Source organism: Mucor mucedo (assembly GCF_025094135.1).
Source record: "Mucor mucedo strain NRRL 3635 chromosome Unknown EV154scaffold_36, whole genome shotgun sequence".
In the NCBI taxonomy this organism is placed as follows: Eukaryota; Fungi; Mucoromycota; class Mucoromycetes; order Mucorales; family Mucoraceae; genus Mucor; species Mucor mucedo.
The window spans coordinates 68856-84686 of NW_026252320.1; the positions used below are offsets into that span (position 1 = coordinate 68856).

The 15831-nt window shown below is 38.3% G+C and overlaps 7 protein-coding genes across 7 annotated transcripts; 2 read left to right on the plus strand and 5 right to left on the minus strand.

The window, feature by feature from the left end:
* Nucleotides 1-6: 6 nt before the first annotated feature.
* On the minus strand, nucleotides 7-1182 carry EV154DRAFT_505735 (uncharacterized protein). Its single transcript, XM_051601203.1, has 7 exons — nucleotides 987-1182; nucleotides 897-917; nucleotides 776-824; nucleotides 590-718; nucleotides 476-533; nucleotides 367-417; nucleotides 7-290 (listed from the first exon to the last, which is right to left on the minus strand). Exons 1-7 carry the CDS (start codon nucleotides 1100-1102, stop codon nucleotides 193-195), a joined length of 522 nt encoding a protein of 173 aa, XP_051458551.1. The 5' UTR covers nucleotides 1103-1182; the 3' UTR covers nucleotides 7-192.
* On the minus strand, nucleotides 1136-2126 carry EV154DRAFT_505738 (maleylacetoacetate isomerase). Its single transcript, XM_051601204.1, has 5 exons — nucleotides 2094-2126; nucleotides 1907-2020; nucleotides 1729-1849; nucleotides 1635-1675; nucleotides 1136-1582 (listed from the first exon to the last, which is right to left on the minus strand). The coding sequence occupies exons 1-5, from the start codon at nucleotides 2109-2111 to the stop codon at nucleotides 1217-1219; spliced, it is 660 nt and encodes a 219-aa protein (XP_051458552.1). The 5' UTR covers nucleotides 2112-2126; the 3' UTR covers nucleotides 1136-1216.
* A 1009-nt stretch (nucleotides 2127-3135) lies between these two features.
* EV154DRAFT_505740 (surfeit locus protein 5 subunit 22 of mediator complex-domain-containing protein) lies at nucleotides 3136-3767 on the plus strand. Its single transcript, XM_051601205.1, has 3 exons — nucleotides 3136-3319; nucleotides 3377-3445; nucleotides 3508-3767. The coding sequence occupies exons 1-3, from the start codon at nucleotides 3176-3178 to the stop codon at nucleotides 3742-3744; spliced, it is 450 nt and encodes a 149-aa protein (XP_051458553.1). The 5' UTR covers nucleotides 3136-3175; the 3' UTR covers nucleotides 3745-3767.
* Nucleotides 3762-6057, minus strand: EV154DRAFT_441884 (P-loop containing nucleoside triphosphate hydrolase protein). The gene is made up of 4 exons (XM_051596967.1): nucleotides 5789-6057; nucleotides 5685-5725; nucleotides 5287-5615; nucleotides 3762-5211 (listed from the first exon to the last, which is right to left on the minus strand). Exons 1-4 carry the CDS (start codon nucleotides 6036-6038, stop codon nucleotides 3876-3878), a joined length of 1956 nt encoding a protein of 651 aa, XP_051458554.1. The 5' UTR covers nucleotides 6039-6057; the 3' UTR covers nucleotides 3762-3875.
* A 2771-nt stretch (nucleotides 6058-8828) lies between these two features.
* EV154DRAFT_505748 (P-loop containing nucleoside triphosphate hydrolase protein) lies at nucleotides 8829-11346 on the plus strand. Its single transcript, XM_051601206.1, has 6 exons — nucleotides 8829-8878; nucleotides 8967-9167; nucleotides 9247-9311; nucleotides 9387-9643; nucleotides 9712-10029; nucleotides 10112-11346. The coding sequence occupies exons 1-6, from the start codon at nucleotides 8845-8847 to the stop codon at nucleotides 11316-11318; spliced, it is 2082 nt and encodes a 693-aa protein (XP_051458555.1). The 5' UTR covers nucleotides 8829-8844; the 3' UTR covers nucleotides 11319-11346.
* On the minus strand, nucleotides 11279-13742 carry EV154DRAFT_505753 (WD40-repeat-containing domain protein). Its single transcript, XM_051601207.1, has 6 exons — nucleotides 13575-13742; nucleotides 13344-13412; nucleotides 13184-13288; nucleotides 12628-13094; nucleotides 12389-12540; nucleotides 11279-12311 (listed from the first exon to the last, which is right to left on the minus strand). The coding sequence occupies exons 1-6, from the start codon at nucleotides 13710-13712 to the stop codon at nucleotides 11362-11364; spliced, it is 1881 nt and encodes a 626-aa protein (XP_051458556.1). The 5' UTR covers nucleotides 13713-13742; the 3' UTR covers nucleotides 11279-11361.
* A 49-nt stretch (nucleotides 13743-13791) lies between these two features.
* On the minus strand, nucleotides 13792-15207 carry EV154DRAFT_505756 (glucosamine-6-phosphate isomerase 1). The gene is made up of 5 exons (XM_051601208.1): nucleotides 15078-15207; nucleotides 14490-15012; nucleotides 14363-14414; nucleotides 14184-14309; nucleotides 13792-14102 (listed from the first exon to the last, which is right to left on the minus strand). Exons 1-5 carry the CDS (start codon nucleotides 15124-15126, stop codon nucleotides 13962-13964), a joined length of 891 nt encoding a protein of 296 aa, XP_051458557.1. The 5' UTR covers nucleotides 15127-15207; the 3' UTR covers nucleotides 13792-13961.
* Nucleotides 15208-15831: the final 624 nt, after the last annotated feature.

The following is a 15831-nucleotide window of genomic DNA, read 5'->3' on the forward strand; positions in this document are numbered from 1 at the left end:
TTTTAATTTTTGGGTGCCACTTTTTTGGGATTTTTTTTTTATTATTCAAATTAAAAATTATTAGACGTGAAACTTTGCCCTGAATTGTTTTCAAAGAGGGTATGGAAGGAATAGAACAGCAGAGTGGCATTGGGTGACCGACATCCCATAGATAAAGGCTGATCGGCCTTATTTGGCACCAGATGTTTTTATTTAGGCTGAGTATTGGGGCGGCAAGTCATCTGCAGGTTGACTGGATCCTCCTTGGTAAGCAGGTAATGGTTCATACTCTCTTGGCACCTCATTTGACTCTATTTTTTTTTTTTTTTTTTTGTATCATGTAAGGAAATGAAAAAAAAAAAAGTAAAAATGACCATTCATATATACCTCCAATCCTTTCCAGTAAATTACGAAGGATATTTGTAAATTCAATCGCACCTATTATCATGGTTTAGATTTTATTTTCTATATACTGATATTCTAAGTTACAAAATACCTCCTTCTGAAAATGTAATCTTTAAATTTCCAGCCTTTGTTAAACCACCACCGTGAACCTAAAAGAAAAGTTAAACAATGCATGTGACAAAGAGAGAAAAAAACATCATTTTACTGGAATCACAACACCCGCGACAAAATTTGCTCCAAACCAAGGCTGCTCTAGTTTCCAGTTTTTGAAATTTAAAACGGGTACATTCAAATTTTTAAATTCTGGCGTGGGGTTTTGTGCTAAATAGATAATCTAGGCTATATCGTAAGACAAGCGTTTTCTCTTTTTTTTTTCTTATGTATCATTTACTCTTTGATTTGATAAAATAACAGTTCCTTTATCCGATTCATAGTAACCTCTATTCACAAAGTAACACCTTAATAAAAAACCAAAAAACACACACACACACACACACACATCTTTTGCTTACTCGGAGTTTCCGGGATATCCTCTGTAATACCAAGGAAAATGAAGTGTCAGTACCTCAGTTTTTTTTTTGTTTTGTTTTGCATCCTCTTACGTTTCATTACAGTCCAGTACCATTTTGACGTGAGACTGAGTAAAGAATATCTTTTCTTGTGGTAGGGGTACTGGTGCAGTACCATCTTGTGTCAGCATAACCCAATTTAAACTCATTATTGAAGAAAAGAATAAAGAAGAAAAAGAGTGTTGTATGAAAAAAAAAAAAGATTACGTAGTATGACTTTTTTTTTTTTATTCATGTGACTATTTATATGCGAGCGGCATAAATTACTCTTTCAAGTCTGGAGGACAGTCAGGTTGATGGAAGGGAGAAGCAGCAATGAACTCGGGCAAAGTAGATAACGTGTTATTAATACGAGTCAAGATAGGAAAGGCCGTCATATCAACACTCCATCGCTTTGCATTACCAACCATGGCTGTAACAAAGAAATCGGCCATTGTAATAGAGTTGCCAACACAGTAGATTCCCGAGGTCAGTTCCAATCTAGCCTCTAACCCCTTAAAACCAAGCTCAATAGACTCGCGTGCCCACTCAGCTCTCTTTTCCAAATCTTTTCCTGCTACACGAATAAGAACTCCCAGATTTTGAATAGGATGAATATCACAAGCAACAATCTGACATATTTCACGAACCTACAACAATTGATTAGTCAAAGTTACGTAGTACAATGATGAAAAAATTTACCTCCGCTCTCGCGTATAAGCACTTGGGAAGCATTGGACGCTCTGTATTCTACATGAGTTACCATGGCTATTTTCTCTTTGTTTATTAAACTTACCAGGATAAGCTTCCTCAAGATACTCGAGAATGGCTTGACTTTGAGAAAGCGTCTTTCCTTCCTTCGTAATCAAAGCAGGTACTTTTTGGGTGGGCACAATTTTGGTATATTCTTCGGTTTTCTACAGAGTAAACTTATTAGCCTTGATAAGACCCTAAGCTTGATATAATACTCTTACTTGTTGCTGTTTGAACAAGTCAATTGGCTTTAATTCAAAGTCAATGCCTTTCCATGCCAATGCAATTCGAACTCTCCATGACGCAGACGATCTATAATAGGCGTAAAGTACAGGCTACCGAAATAGTGAATAAGCGCGTAGTTCGTCTTGTATGTATGTATATTTATATATATGCTATACTACTTACAGTTTGTTCAGTGCTCATCTTGAAGTCTTATGGAACAAATGGAAAAAGAAATATATTTCTCACGCGAGATCGGTTTTTATACTTTCGCCCGGCTTGTTTCAAGAAATCATGATTGAAAATTACTTACTTTACCCGGCGTCTGCAGCTAATAAATTCCGGTATGCCGTAGTCCTTCCTTTTTTTTTTTAAGCACGATCCTCTGATATCGTTTGCCCACTATTTATCAGATCGTTGCGGAGTCATGTTCTAAGCATGCTCTCGTCTTGGAATAAAGATAAAGAAAAAAGCTTTCATTAATTACTCCTCTTATCAAGGACTGGCCTTCCATAAAGTTTGATGATGTTACAAATTCCCAGCAAAAGGCCATCGGACTAATTTATTTCCGAAATGTGTTTTCTTTGTTGCAACAGGCACAGAGTCTCTGTTTATTGTTTAATCCAAATACTCAAACTCAATCTGTGCTAGACAAAAATGAAGTGTACCAACTAATCACATGAGTCACATGTATTTAGCTTAAATCATGAATTATGGTTTAAAATCCAATATACAAGGGACTGTGTAGGTTTAGAAAAACCATATCACTTCGATTTTCCTCCGCATTTGAAAACTATATCGACTCACCATGAATTCAACGGGATTGTACAACAAGACCGAAACAAACATTTTAAAATGAATATTTTTCATAATAGGATATGCGACTCACTAACAAAACATTCCAATAAAGTTCTAATAGTAAAGAATAAGTTGAAAAGGAAGGATCATGGAGAAAAGGATAAACTATTACTATTGGAAATAAATATCCCAGACGTCTAAAGACGAAGAAGAGAACAATACTATGTCGATGGGTTATAAAAAGTCAAAACGTCACGATAAGGGTTGAAAAGAACCAATATGTACGAGATCCTATAACCTACACATACAATCGCGTAAGCAGGCCAATGTCTTTTCTTGTCACGCACATGCAGAATATTTACTGCCAAACGGACAGCCGATTGGCTAAAAAAAAAAAAAGGGAAGACCAAAACAGAAACTTGAACTTTCAACCGCTCCCCCCACCTATTCTATTGAATTTATTATTCACGATGACATCCTTACCGCCTTTTGCAGCAACTCAGACAGGACCACGACCCATTCTACTTCAAATCGAAGAGCAATTCAATAAACGTATAGACGAAGATGTGGGAAAACTTGTGGATTGTTTCTCAGATATTGTGAAAGTTGGAGAGGTATATTCATTGCTTTTCAATGATCTGGCACCCCCCCTCCATTAACACTGACGATAGAATAAAGATAAAGACAAGTTTAAAGTTGCTCAGGAAGGATACCAAATCGAAAGTCAAGCTGCCCAAATTGTAAGAACTTGAACTTGATCCCAGTTCGAAAAAAAAAAAAGTAATTATTTCTATACTTGTAGGTTCGATCCTGCGAATCTTTGCTATCGTTAATTGGGGAATTGAAACAGAATTTATTATTAAACGATACCAAAACATTGTCGAAATTACGAAAGACGCAATCTGAAAAATTAGAAGATAACACAATGGCCATTAAGGCCCAAATGCAGGTTATGAAGAAGGAATTAGCAGAGACCATTTATGATTTGGAATCAACGACTTATCGATCGCTGACAGATCCTTACGAAAAGGAGAAATAAAATTTCGGTTGTTTTTAGTTTTAGTTTTAGTTTTATTATTTAGTGTATGGTTTCTATGGAAGAGAGTTGGGAGTATTATTACAAGAGGGGGGGGGGAAGGTGGAGTGGGGATATGATGAAAGTCTTATTTTTTACTTTTCTGCTTTGTCTTCTTGATCACCAAGTGATTGCAACTCAACAAGATGACGGAACACACCGTCTTCGCGGCTCAATAATTCGTGATAAGTACCCAATTCAGCAACGCCACCGTCATTTAAACAGGCAACCAAATCAGCAGAACGAATAGTAGAAAGACGATGAGCGATAGTAAAGACGGTACGGCCCTTCATCAAGTGGTTTAAGGCATCTTGGACCAACACCTCTGATTCTGAATCAAGAGCACTTGTAGCTTCGTCCAAAATCAAAATCTTGGGATCCTTCAACAAGGCTCTTGCAATTGCAATACGTTGCTTTTGTCCACCACTTAAACTGACACCTCGTTCTCCAACAAGTGTTTCGTATTTATCGGCAAATGTGTTGATGAAGGAAGCACAGTTTGCTTTAGTAGCAGCTTCTTGAATTTCTTCAAAAGTGGCATTCTCGCGACCATACGAGATATTTTCAGCAATCGTGCCAGCAAATAAGACAGGCTCTTGAGAAACAACACCCACTTGTTCACGCCACCAATGCAAGTTGATATCCTTAATATTGTTGCCATCAATCAATATATTACCGGAAAGAGGATCATAATAACGAAGCAAGAGGGAACCAATGGTTGATTTACCTGAACCAGAAGGACCAACGATGGCAATAACAGTACCAGGGTTGACAGTCAATGAAAAGTCCTTAAAGATTTGGGACTGGGGACGCGTAGGGTAACTAAAGTTGATTCCTTCAAATTGGATTTTTCCATCAATTGACTTCAATGCTTTACCAGTCTCGACTGAAATAGGACTTTTGCGCTCTAACAACTCAAAGAGACGATCTGAGGCACCCACACCTTTCATAATCTCAGAATAAAAAGAAGTCAAGCCACCCAAAGAAGTACCGACATAAGCGGTATACAACATGAATGAAGTCAACTCTCCAATGGTAATAATATTCTCCATGACCATTTTACCACCCGATAATAAGACAGCCAATACAGCAAGATTACCAGATAATCCTGCGCCGCCAAAAAAAGCACCACTTGCAAGCGCTTCTTTTTTGGCTAAACTGAATACCTCTTCTACACGAAGTCCATAACGCTTCTCCTCACTTTTTTCCTTAGCAAAAGCTTGAACGGTTCGTACACTACTAATGCGTTCTTCAGCGACCTTGGTAATTTCACTCAATGCATTTTGAGTCTTTCTCGACAAGGATTTAACATAGCGACCATAGACAATGCCAAAGAAGGCAACAGGAGGAACAACCAACATCATGATACCTGTCAATTTAGGACTAATAATAAACATCATCGAGGATCCCACAGACGCTGTAGCTAGAGCTCTTATTCATCCACATCATAAACAGGATCAGATACCGGTTTTCATCGAACAATTTTTTTTTAATGTTTTCACAAACCTTAACCCATCACTGACATTATTTGTCAAACTTTTTCCGACAATGGCAGTATCCGTTGATAATCTGGAGATCAATTCACCAGTTCTGTTCTTATCGAAAAAGGCCATATCCTGCTTGAGGATGGATTGATATAAATTGTTACGTAATCTTTGGATAATTCGTTCCCCGGCGATTCGAAAGAGTAACACACGACCTGCGTTTGCTGCTGCTCCCAATACGAATACCATAGATAAAGCGCCTGCAAACTCGGGTAATGTCAATCCAAGATAACTATCGACGGTGGGATGGGTGACAATATCAATGATTTTACCCATTGAAAAAGGTACGGACTGAAGAATAAAAAGTTAATTTGATATTTCGGTTAGTTTAAAAGAGAGAGGGGGGGGGGGTTATTTTACCATTGTAATGGCTGAAGAGACTACTAATAAGCCAGTGGCAGCTAAAAGAGGGAAATGGGTTTAATTTTTGAACTCAAATGCTTTTCTGAACATGGAGTAGTTACCAGTAATGCTCTTCATCTCTGGCTTGGCTAATTGAAATAATCGTTTGACATCACTGCGGTCAGCTTTTTTAGCTGTTGCAGCTGCTGCTGCAGTCACTTGGTCTTTTGCCTCTTGTTGAAAGCTATGTTGGCTTGAAGAAAAAGCTTGACGAAAACCGGGTTTAGGTAACAGAGGCTTTGAAAATAAAGTTGTGCATTGTCGCTTGTACAAGGGTGTCAGTCTTACGTTAGAAGACACACACCTAAACATAATAAGTTTTGTTTTTGTGAAATAAGAAAGACAGAAAATTATGTAATTTCGAGGCCCCTTTTTTTTTAAATCTCCTCCCCCCTGCCGGTGGGGGGCGGCCTTTCGGCAATTGACAAAACCGAAACACCCATGGGATTGGTCCCTCATTAAAAAATAATTAACTCCTCAGTTGTCATTCATCTGTTGTTAAAGATTCATAGTGTTTTAATGGTATGAATTTATTTATTTTTTTTTTTAAAAAAAAAACAGTTACAACTGTCCATTCAACACTTGGATTTTGTTTTTAATATTGTGCCAAGCAGTGTAAAATAAAAGATGAGCCGCGCGGAAGCTTTTGATTTATTTTAACTATAATTACTCCAAGTGTCTTTATACTTCTTTCACTCATCTTTATTTTTGAATGATACTACTGCCCATCTTGATATGCAAACCTTTATACGCTTCTTCAAACATCTTTAACTTTATGAATATTATCAAATCTTCCCATAAGGCTCTGCAACTCTGTAACCATCGTCAAATATCCCCACCTTGTGTCAAGTATCATATACAAATTCTGTTTACCAGTAATGGAAAGAATTTTTTTTTTGTGCAGATGGGGCTCAGGTTGAAATGATAAGTTGTTTAAGCTACTCTGTGTACTGGTGGTCTATTTTTTTTTTTTTTTTTTTTTTTTAGGGGGGATACCCAAATTTTCTTTAAATGACATTGAGTCAAAGAACAATCTATCAAGGTGGATACAAGGTTTTTGAATGATGAAAAGATCCAATCTGTAAACCACGAATAGTTATTTAGGATATTTTACTATCATATCCTTATCTAAATTAGTATTATATATTTTATTGGTTGTATGCTTTATTATGCAATTGTGTATGCTTATTATTGACTGTCTATATTATGAGTTGACCTAGTATTGCCAACAGAGGCAAAGTCACTCAACATGGTCTGGTTTAATTATTAAGTGGTGTATTAAAATTATTTGCTTCAGTACATACCTTTAATTTCCAGAGTTTCTTCATTAGCTTTGGGATAAAGCTTACCAACATTACGACAGAGCAGGCCAAATCAAAGGTCAAATCTTGTTGGAAGTCATAAAATCTGTGACATGGGCTGAGAAAGACAGTAAACTATATAGTTTATATTCTAATTAAAGTAGTCAACCTGCTTGTCTTGTTAAAATTATACTTACGATACACTTGAATACCATACAATTTAATGATTTCGTAAAATATCCCCCGTCTCCAGAATCAACGATCTGATGAATTTTCTTCAAACGACTTTTTTAAATTGCTAGGCAAGTTTTTACACGATCACCAACAAAACGCTGATATGGATCGGCAAATATGGAGGGGCCGATTACCTCAACAAGAGCGAATGGGCAATTTGAGGCGAAGTAAGGCCCCAGGGATTTGGTTAAGGGAATTCTTTCGTCATCAGCTTGTAAATCCCCGGGCTTGCCTTACGGACCTTTCTTTGAAGTTTATTAGAAAGCAAGAAAAAGTCGACAGAATACTTTCATCAGACTTGAAATACCATGGGGGGTTATTTCATTGTCATCCTTTTTTTTAAAAGTATTTGCCTTTCAGCCTTTTTTTATCACTCAGCTTGGAAAGCTTTGTCTTGCTCTCAGAAACTTTCTTTAACAAAAGAAAGCAAGAAAAATCCGGTAAAGTACTTCATCAGACTTGAATTACCATTGCGGTATTTCATTATCATCCTTTTTGAAGTATTTGTCTCTTCTCTCTGTCCGCTTGTAAGGCTTCATCACCCCTAAAATTAAGGCCTTTAATTAATTTTCAAACTTCCAAGAAAAAAAAAACAAGTAGCATTTGGGCTTACCATTGCAAGCTGTATTAGTCGTAGTAATGCTTTAGCAGGGTCTTTGATGCCATAGTACAAGAGACTAGAAAAAAAAATGTATTAAATATCATTGTTGTCAATCTTTCGTTGTCAATCTTTCGTTGTCAATCTTTCATTACTCCTGCTTGTGTAACTCCGACACATGTCTTAAATGGGATCTTTGTTACTGGATCTTTGACCTCAAGTTTTGGAAGGGGAAAGACACGGGCACATTTGTAAATGCCGTATTATCAGAGATTGCACTGCTTTGAAAGATATCCTGTACATCAGTAAAGGACAATCGTCTCAAATTATGGGCGGCACTTTTCCGGTTGTTCCCTATTGCCCTTGTTTATCATCATTCATAGTATCCCAGAATTACTTAACCCCCCAAACGCTTGTATACAATTTTTATTTTGCATTGGATGAGAGCAGAGAATTGAATAGACCGTATAGATAGGCGTCCAGAGTTATAAGATCTTTTCGTCTAAAGATTTTAAACTTTTTAAATCACATCTTTGGATAGAAGAAGAAAAAAGTCATCTCACTTTTCTCCATACTTGCGTCCCCCCCCCCATTTTATAAAACAGTCACACAAAATAGAGAATAATCTAGAGGCTGCTGTTAGATAGGAAGATCCAGATTTACGAGGAAATAGGTAAAACAAATGATAAAATGATTGTGTGTGTGTTTTATAAATGATGATGAGATAGTTTTGACTAAAATTGAGAATTTGGGGCTAGAGAGAGAGAGAGAGAAGGGACATAGGTTGTACGTGACAAAAACTTTTCCACTTGTTCATCCCGTTCAGCAACTTTTATCAGTATGGATCGTGGCATAAAGTATCATTGACATCTATCGAGACTCTAAACCCCGCCGCCCTAATATATATATATATAAAAGAAGAAGCGGGACTGACCAAAAAACCGTTTTTTTTTCTCTCTCTCCTTTTTTTTATAATCAATTGAAAATGGCGTTTTGGAAACCTGGCACCACAGCACCTGGTAAAAAAAAAAAAGTCATGCAAGGAATGCGAATCATTCAAAAAACTTAAATACAATTTTTTTTTTTTTTTTTTTTTTTTTTGTTTAGGTAGTTCTCTGGACAGAGATACGGAAAATGAGACGGGAGAAGCGGTGGTTGCGCATGCGGAAAAACAGTACCGTCACCTTACACTTCAACAACAACGAGAGCGATTACCCGTCTTTAAATTAAGAAGGACCCTATTGTATTTGGTGGAGAAATATCAGACTACGATCGTTGTTGGACAAACTGGTTGTGGAAAAACAACACGTAAGAAAAAAAAAAAAAATTGTGAAAAGAGAGAGAGAGAGAGCCATGAGCTGACGAAAAAAAGGGATCTTGTGAATAGAAATACCTCAGTACTTGAATGAAGCAGGTTGGGCAGTGAATGGAAAACAAATTGCTTGCACACAGGTAGGCAAAAAAAAAACACATAGGACCTACCCCCAATGGGGTTATTGAAAATATAGTCTCTTTTTTTTTTTTTAGCCTCGTCGCATTGCAGCCACATCCGTAGCCCAACGTGTAGCAGAAGAAATGAATTGTCCATTGGGATCGCAAGTGGGTTACTTGATTCGATTTGATGATCAAACGAACAGCGATACCAAGATCAAGTACATGACAGACGGCATGCTTTTTCGAGAGACCATGATCGATCCACTGCTGACAAACTATAGTGTCATTATGATTGATGAAGCGCATGAACGTAGTTTATACACGGATATTTTGATAGGTGTGATTAAAAAGTAAGGTTATTTTTTTTTTTTACGTGCGGGAGGACAACTCATTTTTCTAACCCCCCCCCCTCTCTCAGAATTCAGAAAAAGAGATCGGATTTAAGAGTGATTATATCATCTGCCACCATGGATGCCGAACAGTTTTATAAATTTTTCAACCATAATGCAAGTAAAGACCGTAGCAAGGATACAGCTACCATTGTTTCGTTAGAAGGAAGAATGTTTCCTGTGGATATTTTGTATGCAGAGAAACCAGTGGTAGATTATATGGAAACAGCCATCCAAACTGTCTTTGATATCCATACAAAAGAACCTGCAGGTGATATATTAGTGTTCTTGACAGGACGTGAAGAAATTGATACGGTGGTATCCGAGATCTATGAACGCGGTAAAACGTAAGTTTTTTCTTTGGGTAAACCTATCAACGACTTTTTTAAAAAAAAAGGGGGTGCGCGACTAACGGGCGGGAATCTATAGTCTACCACAAAATAGTTTAGCTGTCATGCCTCTTCCTCTTTATGCTGGACTTACAATCGAAGAGCAATTACAGGTCTTTGAAAGCGCACCGAAATACACACGAAAAATCATTGTATCGACGAATATTGCAGAAGCTTCTGTGACATTGGAAGGTATTGTGTATGTGATTGATACTGGGTTTGTCAAGGTACGTGCGTATAATCCCAAGACGGGTATGGAAGCGCTGGTCGTGACACCGGTCTCCAAGGCCTCGGCCTTACAAAGAGCGGGTCGAGCAGGTCGAGTGAAAGCCGGTAAAGCATTTCGATTGTACACAGAAGAGACCTATAGAGGTTTACGAGATACCAGTATTCCCGAGATTCAACGAAGTAATTTGGCGCCTGTGATTTTACAATTAAAGGCCTTGGGGATTGATAATGTACTTCGCTTTGATTTTATCACACCACCACCTGCCGAATTAATGATTCGTGCACTGGAGTTACTTTACTCACTCAACGCCTTGGATCAAGTAGGACGCTTGACCATCCCATTGGGTATGCAATTGGCCGAATTCCCCGTCGATCCCATGCTGGGTAAAATTTTATTAGCTTCCAAAGAATTTGGATGTAGTCATGAGATTGTGACCATTGCTGCCATGATGTCTGTACAGAATATCTTTATCCAACCCGCCAAAGTACCAAAAGAGGTGATGCATGAAGCCCGACGTAAATTTTGGGTGGAGGAAGGAGATACCTTAACCTTGGTGAATGTCTATAATGCCTTTATCAATAAGGGCAATAAATCCGGTAAATGGTGTCATGATCGATTTTTAAATTTCAAGGCGTTATCGCGTGCCATGACCATCCGTTTACAATTGATGAAGTACTTGAAACGATTTGAAATTCCCTTGATGAGTGCAACGTCAAAGTATCCCAAAACAGAAGAAGGAAGACTGGCGGCCAGTCAGGATGTGCGAAAATGTATCACCAGTGGTTATTTCTCCCAGGCGGCGATAGCAGAACCCGATGGCAGTGGAAGGTTTCGAACCGTGCGGGATAATGTGATATTACATATCCATCCAAATTCCGTCTTATTCAATCGTAACCCCAAATGTGTTGTATTCCATGAAGTCATTGAGACCACACAAGCCTACATGAGAGATCTAACTGTAATTGAACCTGAATGGTTAGCTGAATTAGCACCTCACTTTTATGAATACAAGAAATAAAGGAGGGGGTTTTTTATTGATTTTTTAATTTTTTTTTTTTTTTTTAATTCCATCTTCTAGGCTTTTTGTTATCTCTGGGAGGATACTGTTGTTGTTGTTGTTGATGAGGGTTTCCACCACCAAATGGAGGAGGAGGTCGATAACCAGGTCCACCTTCTTGCATTTGTTGGTGTTGTTGTTGTGGAGGGTAAGGTCTTTTATTCATTCCACCGTTATTATGCATTCTTTGTCCATGTTGCATGGGAGGAGGAGGCGGTCTTTGTCCAAACTGATGCTGCTGCTGTTGTCCACCATCAAACCTATTACCACCTCCATTATTCATCATGGGAGGAGGAGGTCTGTAACCTTGTTGATGTTGCATACCTCCATTATGTCTCCCTCCTCCTTGTTGCATACCGGGACCACCTCTTCCTCTTCCCATACCACCTCTGTGATTAGAAGAAGGAGGAGGTCGATTGAATCCACCACCCATGTTAGAAGAGTCAAAGGGTGGACGCATCATCATATCATTTTGTTGTTGTTGTTGTTGAGGACGGAAAGGAGGAGTTTCGTTAAACTGAGGATGGGTGGGTCTAAAAGGAGGAGGACCATTCTCTCTTGGAGCAGCAGCATTGGCAGGTCGAAATGGAGGAGGTTCTACCTTTTGATGCGAGGGAGCATTATGAGGTCTAAAAGGGGGTGGTTCCGTGAATTGTTGTCTATAATCTTCCTTGATAGGTGGAGCGGGTTCATCATCATGATGTTGACTCGAATCAAATTTATCCGAAGTTAATTCTCCAGGTCGAGGTCTTGTCCAGAAACGCGTCGTGTGATCATTGGAACCAGAGACCAGGATATGACCCACAGGATGCCAATCAAGGGACCAAATATTGGATTCATGGGCGGTTTCTTGTTCACCTACAGGTTGATCTTGACCTGTCATCCAAAACATCAGTGCACCGTCGGATCCACCCGTGGCTAAAAGGCGTTCATGTTGTGGATGCCATTTAGCAGCTGTTAAGTAAAAAAAGGGGGGTTAAGTCTATAAATGATTTTTTTTTGGAGGGGGGGGGGGTGATAAGATGACTTACAACAGATTTCCTTTTTATGACCTCTAAACACTTGCAATTCCTTCATTGTTCTGATATCGTATACTTTGACAAGTTGATCTCTACCAGCAGTGACTAGCCAATTACCATTCTGATTCCATTCTAAAGCCAAAACTGTATTCTTGTGTCCATGACTACATACATAGGGATGGAGATTGTTTCGTTTTAGAAGAGATGATGATGATATTTACAAAAGAATAATAATAAAAAAAAAAACTTACAGCGATGTGATATTTTTGGCAGATTTGGGATCCCATAATTTAACGAGATTATCTTTACTTCCAGAAGCCAATAAAGACTTGTAAGGGTGCCAATCCAAACACTTGACATCCCAACCGTGACCTTTCAAGGTCTTTTCTTCCGTACCGGTGTTAAAATCCCAGATCTTGATATACGAATCATCGGAACAGGTAGCGAAACGAGTATCGGAGGGCGCAAACGTTAAATCACGAATGGCTTCCTTATGCCCTTGAAACATTTTCAAATTACTCATGTTGGATTGCCAGTACTTGATGATACCACTATGATCACCCGTGACCATCCAGTTATCATTATGAGACCAGTTCATGGCACGTACAGCAGAATCGTGCGCTTGCAAAATGGTTTCGAAATTAAAGGTGAGACCGTTCCATAAAGTGAATTCACCACTGGAGGAACCTGTAATTAAACGACGACCTTCGGGAGTCCACTAAGAATAACAGAGGGCAAAGGAGAGAGAGAAGCGTTTAGGATTTCTTTTCCTTTTTTTTCCCTTCCGATATAGAACCAAATACTTACTCTGACTACATTGACGGGATATCTGATCTTGTTTGTAGAGGTATGGATGAATTTGGTAGTGACTGCGTTGATTGGATTATCCAGGTAGGCCACAGGAGGTAAAAGCTAAATAAAAATGTCAGTTAGATAACAACTAGGAAATACAAAATGTTTGACTTACGTTCACAATAAAGTTAGGGTCTGGCCTTAAATAGCGCGTATCTCTTCTATCACGAATCCACACACGTTCCTAAAATTATTACAAAAAAACAAATGGAGTGTTGCGCAGAGAGAGAGAGTTGAAACAAATGAGAAAAAAAGAAAGAGAGAGAAAAAAAAACAAATCAGAACAAAAGAATTCAAATGATACTATTTTTATTATGAGGAGAATAAGTAAAGTATTCAATCTAACCTGCATCCATCGAGCTACACTATGATTATAATCAACTGTTCGTCTTTGAATGGCTTTTCTCATTCGTTTACCGTCAAAAACCATCTTTGAGAAGGGGACATTGCCACCTCCACCTCCACCTCCTCCTTCTCCTGCCATTCTCGTAGGTCGTCGACTACCTCCTCCTCCATTATTTCCTCCTCCTCCTCCTCCTCCTCCTCCTCCGCCACCACCAGACGGTCCTCCATCGTCCTCCCATTTGTGAGTTGATGCTACTTCCATTATGCGTGTGTATATTTTATTTTTGTTTACTTTAAAAAGAAGAAATATATATATTTAAAAAAAAAAAAATACTGTACTAATTTTTTTTTTTTTTTTTACTCTTAAAAAGTCACAACTCATATTTTTTTATTCCATTGGTGTAGTAGGGCAATTATTGGCGGCAGCCAAAACACTCTTTAATTGTTTGACACCACCTTGAAGAGACAAGTTTTCAGAACCAATTAAAGAATGGTGAACATGTTCAATGGATTTGAAATACTTTACAGTCTACAATATAAAAAAAGACGCGAGAGTTTATCTTTTTAGTAAGCTGGATAAATAGGACTTTTTTTTTATAAGAAAACAAACCTTCACATGAAGCTCCAAAGTTGCGTCTTCATCACAGACAATCAGTCCCTTTGGATGCATTTGAATAGCAGACACTGTCCACATGTGATTTACTCCTTCTTCAATACATTTGGCTAACGCAATGGCCTAATAAAGGGTTAGAGGGTAACCCATAAGCCATAAGCAGTCTTTATATCTACCTTGTGTGCACCTGTAATCAAGACAACCACTTCACGCGCATCCATCACAGTACTAAAGAGAGAAAAAGAGGGGGGGGGGGGAGATGAGAGTTCTCTTTTGGTGAGGGTTGAAGATAAAGACACTTACGCTACACCTACGGTCAATGCTAGTTTGGGTACCTTTGTGATATCACCTTCAAAGAATCTAGCATTAGCGATAATGGTTTCATAAGCCAATGTTTTGACACGAGTACGTGAGGTAAGTGAAGAGCCTGGTTCATTAAAAGCGATGTGACCATCTGGACCGATACCTCCCAAGAACAATTCGATACCACCTACACGAGCGATATCGGCCTCGAACTTCTTGCACTCTTCATCCAGATCGGGTGCGTTACCATCGAGGATATGGACGTTAGAAGGATTAATATCGACATGCATGAACAAGTTGTTCCACATGAAGGAGTGATAGGATTCGGGATGGTCACGAGCAAGACCTACGTATTCATCCATATTAAACGTCACCACATGTTTGAAACTGATTTTTTCTCCCTTGTACAGTTCCACAAGTCGCTTGTAAACACCGATAGGAGACGATCCCGTGGGGAGACCAAGCACAAACGGTCTTTCACTCGTGGGCTCAAATTGTCTTATACGTTCCTTGATATAGTTGGCTATAAAAATATATAATCTGTCAAAAAATCAAAATGGTTCCCCTATTTATATGTAAGCAACTTGCCAATAAATTCGGAAACCTCGTCATAATCATCACGAATAATTAATCTCATCTTTTTTTAATGGGTAGTAACGCTTATTAAAAAAAAAGGGGGAAAAGAAAAGAAAAAAAAAGATAAAAATCCATTGGCCACTTATAAATATTAGACGGGCCACAATCAAACACAACAACAAAAAAAAAAAAACTAACCAATCATGTAATCACGTTCATGAATGAACATGTTATGCCATCATGGGTACATTGTCATCACGGCTTTTATATCAAACAGATGATGAATCTCTCTCTCTTTTTTAAAATAAAATAAGCCGAAATTAAAATATGTATCGTTTCAGGGGAGCTCTCTTCTTCTTCTTGACCAATTACATAATAACTTGTCTCCGTCTTTATTTCAGAAAGGGTCCTTTTGAAACTAAAAAAGAAGGTCATGGTCCCATAATATTTATATCGACCTGTTTCATCATCTTACCCCCCATCTACCACCAAATCAGGGACAATGACTGATACTTTCCCTGTAACCCCCCACGACCACCGCCACCTTAGTATATATATATATAAAAGTGTTACAACCCCAGACAAAAAAAAATTAATCACCTCTCAGACACTTTCCCTCCATTCTCCGTCCCGGTACTTTATTTGTTTTTCTTTATACGAAACCCTCTCGTCTACAAGGAAACGGAGTTAAACCCATCCCTCTCGTTTTTGACTTGGTAAAATAAGATACCTCTATAAAAATAGACAACAACACTTTATTAATGAT